Here is a 14,577-nt window from a genome sequence, read left to right on the forward strand (position 1 = left end):
TTGCCAAATCAGCTAAGGAGCTTCTGTAGCCTCTCTGTGCGTCTGCTTTGCTGCTCAACCACTCTCACTTCTTGTTCTGAAATTGACTGGAACCATAATACACAGTGGCATCAGTTTGCCTTCTGCGCTACATTATTAAACTGAAATGATTCTCTAAAGCAAGAAGAAAACATAAAAGCTGCACAGCACTTTGATAGCTTGTGTTAAGTCAACCAGCTTCCACTCTCAAAATGAAGTAACACAGATACCGAAGTAATTCAGAAATCCAAAGTTATCCATTAAACTATGCATTCTCTGAACTTTCATATATTCACACACATATATATACACACATACACACACATAATCTTAAGTATCCTGAATGGTTTCCACTGAAAGTACATCTAAATATACCTTACCTTAAAATTCTCTATCAGACATTGTTAAATTAACCTCTAACTACTGAAATTCTGTGGGAGACAAAAAGTGATGAAAGTCAGAACCACAAAACAAAAATAATGATCCAATTCCTTTAATGAGATCATAGTAGAGACTACCCATGGAAAATGCAGTGATCACAGAAAGGAGATTTTTTTTTTCAACAAAACCATTACAGAGAAACTAGGCTCCTGAGAGACCTAGCTAGTTAGAAGCTTTGCCAATTGGCGCAGGATAAATTAATTATGGGTAGGACAAGCTTGCCTTTGACTTAGAGCATTAGATTTGGCTTAGCTGGACAGTAAATACCATGATAGGTTTATGACAACTTGTTAAGGTTTAAGTCTGGACACCAAGGTAATTTTGGTAGTGGGTATCTTAGTAAGATCCTAAGAATGTTAAGTTATGATAAAACCATAGCTGTGGTAATACTACAGTAATTAGCAAATCCAGAGGTAATGAAAACACAACTGCACTTAAATTTAATGAGGGTAATAAATGCCACAAACACAGTGTAGGTGAGTAGCCGAATACAGCTTAAACATGAACACATAAATGAATTACAGAATGAAAGACATGCTCAGAGGATGTGTCTCTGGGATTTTTTTATCCTGCCAGGCAAAACTTTTAACATCTGTTGACCATGCACTTTGCCAGAGCTGAGAGTACAGAAGATAAACTGTCTGTAAGCATTGTTTTGTGCAAGAAAAGCATATTTTCACTTTAGCAATAAAGAACATTCACTCATTTTGTATTTGGGTTCTGATGTGACCTACAATTCCCTCTGAAAACTTTGACTCTTCAGTGTCAAAAATTTAAGAGAAGATGGGTATCCACTTGGCTCGATGTTATCTCACAGTCATTCAAGACTTGGGGGTAACCCTTTCCCAAGATGCCACTGAGAACTTAAAACCAATAATTGCAACCCAGTAAACAGTGGGGGAGAAAAAAGAAAAAAAGAAAAGAAACTAAGCTGTTCTAAGATCCCCTACTGAATGTTTCTATGAGAGTGGAAGTCTAGGTTAGCATCAGACTATAGACAAACACTGTACGACTCTGGCTATCTAGTCATAAAACTCAATTAAAAGCAAAAAAGGCCCTGTTATATTTCTAGGTTTTGTTCAGCTTTACCTATTTCACCTTGGGAACGTAACAGTTTTGATGAATGCAAAAAGAATCCAATTTCATTTTCTAAAATTATGTTTCTAAATTTCCATCAAATCAGAAAAAAAAAATTCAAAATCAGAGCCTGAGACAATCCAACACTACAATGTTGGGAGGGAAGGAGGAAATCAACTCAACCGCATTTATCTTCTGTGTCAGCTGAATTTCATATTCACATAAGACACTTTTTCCAGCTGAAGCTGCTGTCCTCCAGTCTCCCTACTCTGTGAAAGAGCAGCAGCTGTTAATGTAGCTTTATGTTCCCATCCAAAAGACTCTGCGGAGTAGAAAAAAATGGTACATTTTTTTGTACATGAAGCTTATCAGCATAAAATCAACTGCTTACTGTGCAAAACACAGTCACATCAGAACTCTCAAAAAAGGGTACTAATTATTGTAACTTGAAGGGGGAAAAAAAGAAACTTCAAGGAATAATGTAATTTTACACCTGCCAGCTACACTCAAATGATGAAGTCTGGAAATTTTCAAAATGCAGCAGGCAGCTGCCCTTTTCTTTAACACGTAGGGATAGCTCACAGAGATATAGGTCGCAAAATTCTCTGTTGCTATGCTACTCTAGCAAAAACAGAAAGTTAAATGTAAGAACAGGCTGCTTACACAGGGTTCGAGCAAGCACCAATCAAACCATAAGTAGGGCAAATTCCACTTCCCGCTTCTGTTGAACTTCTTATTTTCTACTGTGTTTATACTTGTATAAGACATTTTTTCCAAATCTCATCCATGAAGATAAATTTCCATTGCAAATTAAAAAAACAGGCAGGATTATTTTGTTGAACATCAATCAGTGCCGCTGTATGCATGAAGACACCGTATTATGAACTACTGTTCGTGTTTCCCCATCTCTCTGTCGCAATACTGCTTTCAAGATCCATAAAAGTTATGCTTAAATTTAGCTGAAGTTTAATAAATCCAAATCAGAACTTCAGACAATAGAAGTTATTTGTCAAATTATGGTTGTAGACTTCAAATGCTTTTCTTACATTTTAGGCCTGTCCAATGAGAGTTTACTGCAAATTTTCTCACAGAAACTGTAAATGCTTTAGTAAGCTGACCATGAATTACAGAATTAAGGCAAATGAACAACACAGCCTTAGAAGCTGACAAGAATTCGAACCAGAAAATAGCCTGTTCCTGAAGTAACTGGCACGTAAATACCAAAGTAAGTCTCATGCAGTGAAAAGAATCCCCTGGGAATTACAATTTTTCCTCCATTAACACCAAACAAATTCATCTTGATTAACTTAATCATACCGAATACCAAAGGAATTCATCATGATTAGTCACTGATTGTGAAGCACTGCCCTGGATTTAATCAGGTTAACGCTGTTCTTAGAGACTTCATAGAGCCTCTGCTTACCCTCTGTGTCTACTCCTTTCCTGCCAGCCCTTCCAGCCATCTGCTTGTAAGTGAGAATGTCCAGCAGTTTGCCACCAAACATGGGAGTACGTATAATTACTCGGCGTGCAGGCAAATTCACTCCAGACGAGAGCGTGGAGGTTGCTGCTAGGACCCTAATCAAGCCCTGGCGAAAGCCTCCTTCAATGATGTCCCGTTCATCAAAAGTGAGACCTGAGGAGAGAGGACTTTTAGCAATCCAAGTAATGGTGAGACTGCATGTAAGAGCTAATAACATCACTGCCAAACAAGGGCAAGAGCAAACAAACTTAATAAGCATTCGACATTCAGTGTTAAGAACTAGGTTCACAACACTACCTCAGTTAATTTCTTAAATTTCACCATTAAGTTTTCATTATTTGACTGAGTTATAAACTAGCTTTTCTAAGGTGCTTGTACACATTCTACCAAGCTGAACAACTACTTACTGCATAGCTACAAGCACTGCAAGTAAATAAATAAATGAAATTAAAAGAAGACAACTGGAATTAAGGAACATAGTAGGGAACTAGGATTCAGTCATTTGCTGTCCTGACCCTAGAATCCTCCTTCTTCATTTCCATCCTAGGTTACAGGTCTAACATGTAAATTTCTACATTTCCTTGAGGGCTTCAGGCCAATTTTATTCTTGAGAAAGAAATCCACACTCTGTAAGCACTTGGCATTATTCCCTCTACATATTCAATGCCATAGCTACTGTTCTCTCTCCCAGAGTCAGTCCTTTCTCGCAGTGGGTCAACAGGTGACACACACTATCACCTACTTCAGTAAGAAATAAAAGATCTGGCCAGAAGCATTCTTGGCACACGTTCCTTTTGGTTTTATTTTCATTGTTATACTTCTTCTATGTACTAACCTATTGCAGTATTATGTTGAGGAAAATTGCTCTGAAATACTCTGGCAGCTTCAAGGGACAACTTGAAAACGCTTGGGCTGCAAATCAGCTAATTTTTCAGGAATTTCACACACACACACACACACACACACACACACACAAACCACGTTGTATTTAAAAAGTTGCTGTTATCCAACACAACAGAGAGAAGATTCATAACAACTAGTGAATTAAAGTCTTCAGCCACAATAAAAGAATTTCAAGTTTACCTCTAACTGTGAGATTCTCAAAGCATTTTAGTTCAGTCATAAGCTATGGAAAGCTTCAAAAAGAAACTGGTAAATTGCTGGTAACCACAGCAAAAAGAACCCATATGACTTGACCATTACAGAATTCAAGACCAAGATACTCAGCAATACCTGCATGATGAAATGCCACTCCCCATGGCAAAGTACGTTGGAGCACAGAGTCCAGGCCTGAGATAGACCGCTTCAGCTGATCCAGAACCTCATCGATCCCTTCTCTGTCCACAACAACAGGGGCAAGGGCTGAGTCTTTTGCAGAACCTTGAAGGCGAAAATATTTTTAGTTTCTACTAAAATTATTTCTCATTAAAGGCACTGTGCATACTACAGTCTTCTATTAATTACTTTTTTCTTACTCTCAGCCTGTTGCAAACTGTAGAATTCCCTGGCAATGATGTCTGCCAGCTTCTCACACCAGTTCTTGGATGGACAGAAAAGCAGGACTGAATGGCCATCACAGACTGTCTCATAACACAGGCTCACAACATGGTCTTCATCTCCCTGAATTAAGACAAAATATTTTCAGTGCACTCTCACACCAAATGGGGTTTGTAAATGCTGTCATTCTTCTGTGCCACAGTAGGAATCTTCTACTTCAAGAAGGAAAGAGGAGCAAACAAAGAAAATGGAGCACTGTTATCTAAGTTTCTGTCTTGCTTTAGGAAGTCTAAGCAGTAGTACGACCACACTGTTGAGGACAGCCCTAGACCTACCCATGAGTAAATCTAAGGTTTTATGTCTTGCTTTCATAAATCTGCTTCTGAATGAAGGCCACGCACATGGCTAACAGCAGTGGGAAAGAACTAGGAAGAGCCCCAAGGGAAAACATCTCTCTACAGTAACTAAGGAAGACTTATCAGCTAGGATATCTGAACCAAAAGCATGAGATGTAGTAGTCTGAGCACCCCCAATAAGATGCATCCAGCAAACACCGCTGACCAAATACTGAAAGGTTTTTATGGATACTTATGTAGATGTGCATGCGAAACCCTACTGTTTACAGCTTTTCTTTTTGGTTTCAAGATCCTAAGAGAGTTCCTGCAACTGATCTATTTTGCTTGGCTAAGCCAGACTCAATTCCAGCAAGCAGGTCAAAGGAGGAAGAAAAAGGGAGGCTTATGCTAAGAAATAAAAAGCACTCAAATGCAAATGAAAACAGGGGAGCAATGGCAGGAACTGCATATACACATCAAAAGCTCAGTAAGGATTCAGCCAAAATCAGCAGAAGCGTCAAGGTCCTCAAGTTCGCTTTCTCAGTCCAGTTTGAGGCCCAGAATAGAAGTCTGACAGTCCAGTGACAGATTTCAAGACCAAGAGGATCATCTGGTCTTATAAAATAAGCCAACTCCCTTAAACTGTTGAGTCATAAGCCTAAGTTTAGTTCTTTCTCTCACTTAATTTAGTACCTATCCAAAGCAACTACTTCAAAAAACAACCCAAGAAGGAGATGCAACACCACCTTCTCAATATGACCATATAAAAACAAGTTTCCAGATATTCTTGTCACAAACATTTCCTGTTGTTTCTAAGAGCCTTTTTCTTTGCTGTGCCACCATGCTACTGACATCAGAATGTTTGTGCACTGGGTGCAACTGCATGCAAAATATTCCAACATATTGCTGGCATTGAGCCTGCATTGTCCAACTACTACACTGGAATTAAACAGCAGTTGGAAGGAGAGGGGAGAGAATTCACCCTTCAAAGACTTCACAGAAAAGGAACCTACGAGTAGAAAGTGCAAATTTCCCATTTCTACCTATTTGGTTCTTCCAAATCACTATAGTATGCTACTCTTAACTTTTCATATTCTTTTAAAGTGCACAAATGGACCAAATACTGGAAAAAGATTCAGAAGAGTCAAGATGAACATCTGCCTTCTAATCATTGACAAAATTAGATCATTTAGCGGTTTCACATAAGCAGGTTCAACAGCAGATTTTAATGCAAATATATTCTCCCAATGATCAATGCAAATTCCTTGGCCTACCCAGGAAATACTTACCTTCATTTAGGAAAGTGAAGTAGATACCAGGACACAAGATAGGGTGGTGGGTAAAGGGAGAATCAAACTCTTTATACCTGTCCAGTGCTCAGAAACAAGATAGCTGCAAAGTCAACTTTGCCTTCAAGTCAGATTCAAAAAACTTCAAGATCTTCATGAGTGCGAGTATGTTCTGGGTTCATTTGGTTTTAAATCAGTAGAAGACACAAAATAATTGTCCTTAGTCTGAGTATACAATCTATGACGTAAACAATGAAGTTGGGAATGTCATCTATTAAAAAAAGTATTAAAACATACCAGGAGTTGTCTTTTTAACTTTACTTGTAACAAAAGGTGTTATCCAAAAGCCACCACTTGGAGTTTTGTTACCTTCAGTTGAAGCTTGGGCCGGAATTCTCGCACTAAATTCATGGAAGAGTCATAAATGTTGCTGCCAATTTTCACCCACTCCTTGAGAGGCACAGGGCGAAAATCTGTGCAGTACAGCTCTGCATCTAACCATGAGGCCAGGAGTCCCAGGTTAGGGAGGGTAGCACTCATGCCAACTATCTGTATCCCACCAAAACCAGGATGGGCCTTCTTCGCCTGTCTGGAAGTGGTTAGAAGAAAATGAAAGTTAGTAACAACACAGGCTACTGTTCTGGAAAACAGCATTCAGACAAAACTAACTCAGTCTACTTCCTTCTGGAGTCTAAAGTGCAAAGCTGGTTTTCTTGACAAAGAAACAAGCCATACTCTACTCTTCACAAACATAACGTCAGGCTATGCGTTGATAACAAGATAACTCAACTTTTTCTCATTCTGAACCTAAACTTTAAGCTTCTTTAGGTTACAGCAGCCATAAACTGACTGCATATTTGGAGAAACTGAAACCAAATAAATCAACTATTCCTTTGCCATTAACAAAAAATGGAAATAAAGGAATGGTTCAGTCTCCACTGCAGTCTTTATAAGCTTAAAAGACTTAATTAAAACACTTCCATTTGTTTCAATTTCAGGACGAATAGTACTAGACTAAGGTCTTCCTGGTGCTGGGAACCAAAGCCCTTAGCTCAGCAAAGAAGAAAGCAGCTTCAGTTCTCAAAGTGCTGAACAGCAGCTTCCACTGAAGTCAGTGAGAAGTAATGGGCTCTTAACAGAGCTGAAAACACAGACCATTAATTTAGATACCCACATGTATATTTTAATTCAGGCTTTTACATTCACACAATAGGGTTTTTTTAATGCTCCTAAGCCTACATTGAAAAACTACTCATTTGCATTGCACTAAGCCATAAATTGAGACTTCAAAGAACAAAGTCTGACAAACCAATGGGAGCTCAGAAACAGCCTGAACCTTCTTGGAAGATCCTGCTAATGCCGGCAAAGACAACCCAGAGGAAACAAGACTACCCAGAAGCCAGAGTAAAAAAGGGCAGTCACTGACAAGACAGAAAGAAGGAAGATGTTGAGTTGAGAGGCAGGCTCTTTTATCCAAGCACGTCAAGCATGTGCTAGTACAGCTCCGCTATCTAAGTTGCAGATTTCCCTCTCTGAAGCAACTTTTGACCTCCAAGAACTAACAAAACTCCAGTTTCACAACACTCCCTTTGACTGGGGAGGAGAAAAATCTGCTGCAGAATTTTGGCTGAGTCTGCAAATACCTCACAGAGAAGCAAGGGCACCCACACCTGGCAACAGCCAGAGAGAACATTCTCTTTGTGCAAAGATGCAGCCTTATAATTCAGTGGGACATTCCCCTAGCCACTTAAAAAAGTTCATAAAAGCACTGCTCATTCTTATAACAGGTCAGGCTGGATAGTGTTTAGAGAATTTGGATACAGTGGCTCTTCTTAAACTAAAAAAAGAAAAGGCACCACATACTCGGGAGGCTGTTTAAGAGAGAAAGTGGTCTTCAACTCCAGGAATCTCAAGTGGATTCCAAAACAAAAATAATAGCCACCTCCTTCATTTCAGTAAGGTGCACAGGGAGCCACTGTTAACTTCACCATGCCAGAGAGATGAAGGATCTGGGCCCCAGTGCCTATATGGTGAAGGCTGAAGTATTGTGTCTTTCCAGGAACATTCCTTGATTCTCCTGATTTTCCCTGGCAGATGTTTTCTCCTTCCTGCTTCTTCAGTGCAAGGGAGGAAAGCAAGAGAGTGGTCCTGTATCTGTGCTGCAGCTACACGATAAGCCAAGGTAAAGGGAGTGGCAAAGCCACTGATGCTGCTCTCAAGTGTACTGGCTCCCAGGATTTACAGGGAGAATACGAGAAAAAGTCAGAGGTGATCAGACCCAGACCACCACCTGACCTGGAAATCAGGATGGCAAATATTGACTAAAATGTCCAGTGGAGAGCCAATGTGAACTAAATAGGTTGTCTGTGCTTAGCCCAGCACTGGTACAATTCACAAGACAGGAAGCAGCAGAGAAAACTGGCAAAATCTGGCTCTTGGTGCTCAGGGAACAGTTTTTGACTCTTCTCTCAGCACCACCAGTCAAGATTAAGATCGATATCAACTCCTCCATTTGCCTTTGTCTGCATTTGGGCACTGTGGAGCAACTGGACAGTTTGCTGCTGAGATCTAGATCCTGAATTCTTAAAAGCCTCTAATGCTCTTCCAAAACATTTAACCTGTTCCCCAGAGTCCAACCAGTTGTGGTAACAGCAAGAAATCATGCAACCATAGGCTATCGCATATTATAAGCAAAACCACAGATCATCCTGAGCAGTGCCAACTAAGTGGACTACTGGGACATCCTCTTAAGTCTTTCGATCAATTCACCATTGACTAGTTAACAGCATGCCCACTCTTCCACAATACCTGAGCATTTTGGTAGGATAAATACCCCATTCCATGAAACACTGAAAAAATGAGCAGGGCAAGTCCTCTAGCAAAAAGAAATTAAAAGAAATATGATTTTTTTAAAAAATAGGCTAAAAACATAAATTAAAGTTTCATCCTTACTTCTTTTCTTGAGAGGATGAATCCCACGGTAGCACACAAGTTGAAAATCATGAGGAAAAGAGGTTTTGACTACAATGGCAGGCCCTCGAGAGATGGTATGATGAGACCTTAATAACCAAAATAGTCTAGGTCATCACTCTCATAAAAACCCTGCAGCTAACCCAAATTTCCAGTCACCTAGAGAGCAAACTATCTACAGTCATCCATAATTTAGCATTTAAAGACAAACATCCTGGTCTACCCACCGTTTTGCCACCTTCTCTGTAACATATCTAACTTTGGTCAGAAGGAGTTCCAGCAGATATCCTCGATGAGAGTCTCCCAGCATGTGCAACTCATCCACAACCACCACTCCTGATAAAGAGAAGTACTCAGGTTATATCTGACAAAACTCCAAACTAAGAACAGATAGCCGTGATCATTTCATATTGCACACGATGAACTGAAATCTATAGTCACAAAGCCAGTTGTGCTTACCAACACCACTATGGCTTCCTCCTGTCACAGATTCTTCTAAGAGAGACAAATCATGACCAGTGATTCACATGCCCCACAACCTCACACACACAGTCAGCTTTTAAAAAAAGTAAAAACAATAGTCTTGAGTTGTTAGTCTGACCACCATGCAAAGCTGTATTGCAGCATCGATACTGTAAGTAAAAATACCCAGGCTTCAGAGTATCTGGAAAGGAACATTCCAGCACTCAAATGAGCCAGTCAACTGCTGTTTTAGTTAAAAACATCACTTCTAACTAACTAGTAATGTCAGGGAAAAAACCTAGAACAGATGTAATTATATCAGCATAGCCTGCTTGCTATTATATCTTTTCTCACTAACCAAACCTGAATGAGCTCTACTATTTAACTTTGGCTTTCTAATGAAAAAATCCTTACATGACTGCTCTGTTGTCATCTTACCTCCAGCAAATGACTTTTTAATCTATTATCCACCTCCATCAAATTTGTAAGAGGTCTAGAAATACTGAAAAAAAATTAGTATCTAAAAAGCTTTCTGAATATCAGTAGCTGGAGACAACAAATCAGATTAGAGTCTGCCCAGAGGAGAAAACAGAGTCACTACAACTCAGCCACCCAGCACACATCCCAACTAGCAGCAGTATGTACCCTTTCTAGCCAGCTGACAGGGTCACAGGGACATGGAAGAGGCTGAAGGAAGGTTTAAAGACAAAAAAACCACAATAAAAACCAGGGCATAGAGGGCAGCAGGCTTCATTAATTCTGCTGCTGTGAAGTTTTTTTTTCCTCTTTGGTGCAGCTATGTAATATCTTCCTGGTACAGCTAAAATAGCAGGAGCTTAAGGGCAAATGTGACCTTATATTGTCTGTTTCACTGCTATTTTTCCTTCTCATCTTTTTTCTCTCCTTCCTACGTGTGTTCCCTCTATCTCCGTCTGTTTTCTCCGCCCTTCTCTTTCAAGCCACTTCAGTTCGAAAAGCAAGCTGCACCACTTGATCAGCCTCTTTTACAAACTCCCACCCATCCAGCTCCTCTGTCTTCCTGTACTTCCTCTATTCTGTGCTCGCTTGGGAAACGTGCAAATTCGTTGGTCAACAAATACACATTTATTCAGCTACCAGAAAAGTTTTCTTCCTGCTTGCCCATACAACAGTCTATCTGAATTCTTCCAGCAGCTGAGACAGGACAATGTTATCAGACACCTGCCAAAGTAAAATTCTTACAAGTTACCTTGCCAGTCTTTGTGCCAAGCAGCAGCACGTTTTGCTTCCTGAAATGAAGCACAGAATACCAACTAGTGGTACCCACAGGCTGAAGCACAGGGAATGCCACTATTTGTTGTATGGGTCACTCGTTCTACACCTGCTGCTGCTACTCAGCTATAATGATTATTTAAAACCACGCTAAACCTGTGTGCTGTATTAATTACCCTGGCAGCCTGCAAGCTGCTGAGACCTGACTGTCACACATGCACAACGCTCTCCCCTGTGCAGGCAGTGCTTGGAACACCCCCACTGGGATAACACAGCAGGAGCAATCAGACAACCAGTATTTTCACAGAGCTCTCTGCATCTTAAAATGGAACTGCAGCCAAGGAGGACTACAGGTCCCAGCACGCAGCAGTGTTTTCTACTCAGCAACAAGCTCAGGAGTGCAAGTGAGGCCAGAATTTTGCCATGGTGCCTTGCTACTGAAAATGAGCCTAGTCTTAGTCTCCTCCTGTCTGCAAATTAGGTGTGTCCCTGGCAGACTGCTGAAAAGGAACTACTAAAAAGTACTTGACTTATCATACGTGTTTTACTGTAGAATAACTAGGCTGCTTTAAGTCTACATCCTGTTAAACTAAACATTTCTGAGTGACAGGCAGGAAGGACTTGATATTTTTTTTAATACAATGAAACTAGTATATTTTAAATTTCAAGTTTAAATTAAGAAAAGAAACCAGCAAAGTATCGCAACAGCACATTACAAATCAATTCCTAGCTGACACATTGAGAAGGCAGCAGATTCTTCTCTCATCTGCTTTCCTAAAAATTTCTTTAGCATCAGTGTCAAGAAGTTGAACAAGAGGAATATCGTCTCCTGCGAACCTGGATGTTCAAAAGTGACAGAAGTTATAGAATAATTACCAACACAAAGTTGCTTTCAACTGCTTCGTACAGCAAAGAGAGCTCTGCCAGGCAGAGGATTTGAGTTTCTCTCAACGATTTCCAAAGGCAACGTGAGCTATCTGCAGGGGGTTGACATCAACAAAAGGAACAGCTCAAGCTTGGGAGGGAACCCAGCCAGAACTGCAGTCATCTCCCAGTAACTCATCTCAAAGGATAAAGCACACTCGTTACAAACTGGTCTAAATTTAGAATTAATTAGAAGACGAGGTACATTCCTGCAGTTTCAGACAAGCTTGCTTTAGGTGACAGTAAACTGGCATTTTCAGCTCATGCCCATATTTTGCAACTTGTATGAAAATTTCTCTCCAAATAAAAGACTTAGCAATTTCTTACTTTAAAGATCATTTTTAAACTCAAATTTAATTAACAACTAATTTCAAATAAGCACATAAAGAAAAAACCCCACATTTTTATCCTTATTTCAGTAGTATGGTCACATTGGGGCACAAGGGAAATGGAGGATTGCAGCAGAGGTGTTTTCAAATAATGAAAGAAAAGCATGATGCCTTAAGGAGGTATCAGTGTTGAGGACACATATTCAAACTCAAATCTTGTAATCACATGGCTGTATAAACTTATATGACTCTTCTCAGGTACATTCATCTTAGAGAGCAGAATAAAGTGTAGGGATAGAACAGAGGTACCAACCAAAGGGACTTGGCATATCTCTAGCTTCTGAAAGATGATATCATTAAATAATATGTTTTAGTGTACCAAGTATGCTTCCAAGGCACTCAAGCCAACATAAATATGGACACCGTGAACCCACTCCCTGCCTTATGCTGGCAGTACAGCTTGTATGGTGTGGTGAGCTAGGATCAAACTAATCCTATTTAAAACAAACAAACAAACAAAACCATTGGCCATATATTACAGAATCACAGAATCGCTCGGTTGGAAAAGACCTCCGAGATCATCATGTCCAACCGTTCCTGTCTACCCACTAAACCATGTCCTTAAGTACCTCATCTACCCGCTTTTTAAATACATCCAGGGATGGTGACTCCACCACCTCCCTGGGCAGCCTGTTCCAGCCTCTGACAACCCTCTCAGTAAAGAACTTCTTCCTTATCTCTAACCTGAACCTCCCTTGGCACAGCTTGGTGCCATTTCCCCTTGTTCTATCCCCCATCACCTGGGAGAAGAGACCAGCACCCACCTCTCTACAACCTCCCTTTAGGTAGTTGCAGGTGGTGATGAGGTCTCCCCTCATCCCCTCATTATTGAAATAACTAACTGCATGACCATCAGTTCTCTTGCAAGGGAAAGGATGTAGATATTCATTCAAGAATTGGGCTGGACTGCAGGAGCCTCAATCTGAATGAGCTAAAAATGCTCCACAACCATGGTCATCCATTCATCTTCCAGACCACTGGCAGTCTGAAGCATTCATTCATGGTGATCCAGCCCTTGTAGATCCAGGTGTGAACATGATATCCCATGATCTCACACTCTGTAAAAAACCTGCAAGGTTTTTTGTTTTATATCTCCTCCCAAACACTAAATGAATACTACCAGTATTTATGGCCATCGGGGTCATCATGACCCACAAGCCTACGTTAAAGACAGAGGGCTTCTGAGCAAACTACAAGAGAGAAATTAATGTCACAGCCCTCCTAGTCACCACACCTACCCAGAGGAACACTATGTATTTGTTCCCTTTCTCTGAACCCAGATGAGCACCACACACAGTTCCTCCTCCTCCTTGAGCTAAGTGAAGATAAACCATGGATGCAGTATGCACACAATCTCTGTCCCAAACCAGCCAACCTACAAACATGCATACATTCTCAAACTCAAACATATCCCAGATCTTTAACTCAATTTAATTAATTAGAAGACAGTTTCCAGCTATGGGAAACACAGCCTATTGCAGCTAATCACTGTCCATGGATTGTCATCCAAGTCAGACAAACTAAAACCTACAGCTTCTATCTACTCACCCCAGCCACTAAGCTACACAGAATAGTCCTGACTGCCTTCCTAAATCGAAATCAGAGGTGTCTGGGAAGAAGAAAAACTGCTCAGTTTTCCTATATGGCAGGTCTGTCACATACAGAACTGAGTAAATACAAAGTATCCCATGATTTCACATGTACTCAGAGTATGTAATAAACCTCATCCCCCGAAACAGTCAAGCCTTAGTATTTTACCCAGCAAGTCCATTTTGTTTTCTTCTATCAGTCTGTTGATCAGACCATTGGCTTTCTCAATGGTGCAGACAGCAACATCTAGGGCAGAGAAACGTCCAGCAGGAGACATGCTTCCCATGTAGCCTTCAACTCTCACATCCACCTCCTGAAACAGGGCCTGTTTTCCAAAGACACAGAGTGAAATGTCAACATTACAACTCTAAAATTGTGACCAATGCCTGCTGGAATCACATAAAAGCCTGCATCCTACAACCATAACTTCTAGTACTTATAATGCCAACTGATCAGATTAAAGCCAGAGCTCAGCCCATTACTGCTACATTTTTTTTCCCCGCTGTCATTTATTATTTCCAAAGCAGAAGCCACGCAGTACACATGGCAGGACAAAGTGTACATAACTGAGCAAGAGATGCGGACCCCTGCTTTGTATAAAAACATTTATAAGTAAGAAGGTTAGAGAACACACAGTGCAACGGTTTATAATACCAGTGGGTTACGTGCAAAGAAGACTGGCTCCTGATAAATCTGGGGCAAAAGCCAAATGTGGGACCCCAAACACAAAGATGTCCCATCTCCCAGATGGAAGTCAAGAAATGATGACTTTTCTTCCATGACTTATTACTGCAGAGTCAAAGCTTTGGCAGATTACTCACTGCATTAACAAAAGGTACAAACTGCTGAAC

At 40.5% G+C, this 14,577-nt stretch overlaps 1 protein-coding gene across 1 annotated transcript in view; it reads right to left on the reverse strand.

Moving 5' to 3' along the window:
* The window catches only part of POLQ (polymerase (DNA directed), theta), a gene marked incomplete at both ends in the record, with an annotated part of 36,874 nt that overhangs the window by 20,037 nt on the left and 2,260 nt on the right, over positions 1-14,577 (reverse strand). The window contains 6 exons of the mRNA XM_010182624.1: positions 2,960-3,172; positions 4,253-4,399; positions 4,495-4,639; positions 6,510-6,729; positions 9,338-9,446; positions 13,895-14,051. Of these exons, the coding sequence (XP_010180926.1) occupies positions 2,960-3,172; positions 4,253-4,399; positions 4,495-4,639; positions 6,510-6,729; positions 9,338-9,446; positions 13,895-14,051 (991 nt within the window). The remainder of the gene's footprint in view (positions 1-2,959; positions 3,173-4,252; positions 4,400-4,494; positions 4,640-6,509; positions 6,730-9,337; positions 9,447-13,894; positions 14,052-14,577) is intronic.

Source organism: Mesitornis unicolor, unplaced genomic scaffold, assembly GCF_000695765.1.
Source record: "Mesitornis unicolor isolate BGI_N332 unplaced genomic scaffold, ASM69576v1 scaffold49994, whole genome shotgun sequence".
Classification (NCBI taxonomy): Eukaryota; Metazoa; Chordata; class Aves; order Mesitornithiformes; family Mesitornithidae; genus Mesitornis; species Mesitornis unicolor.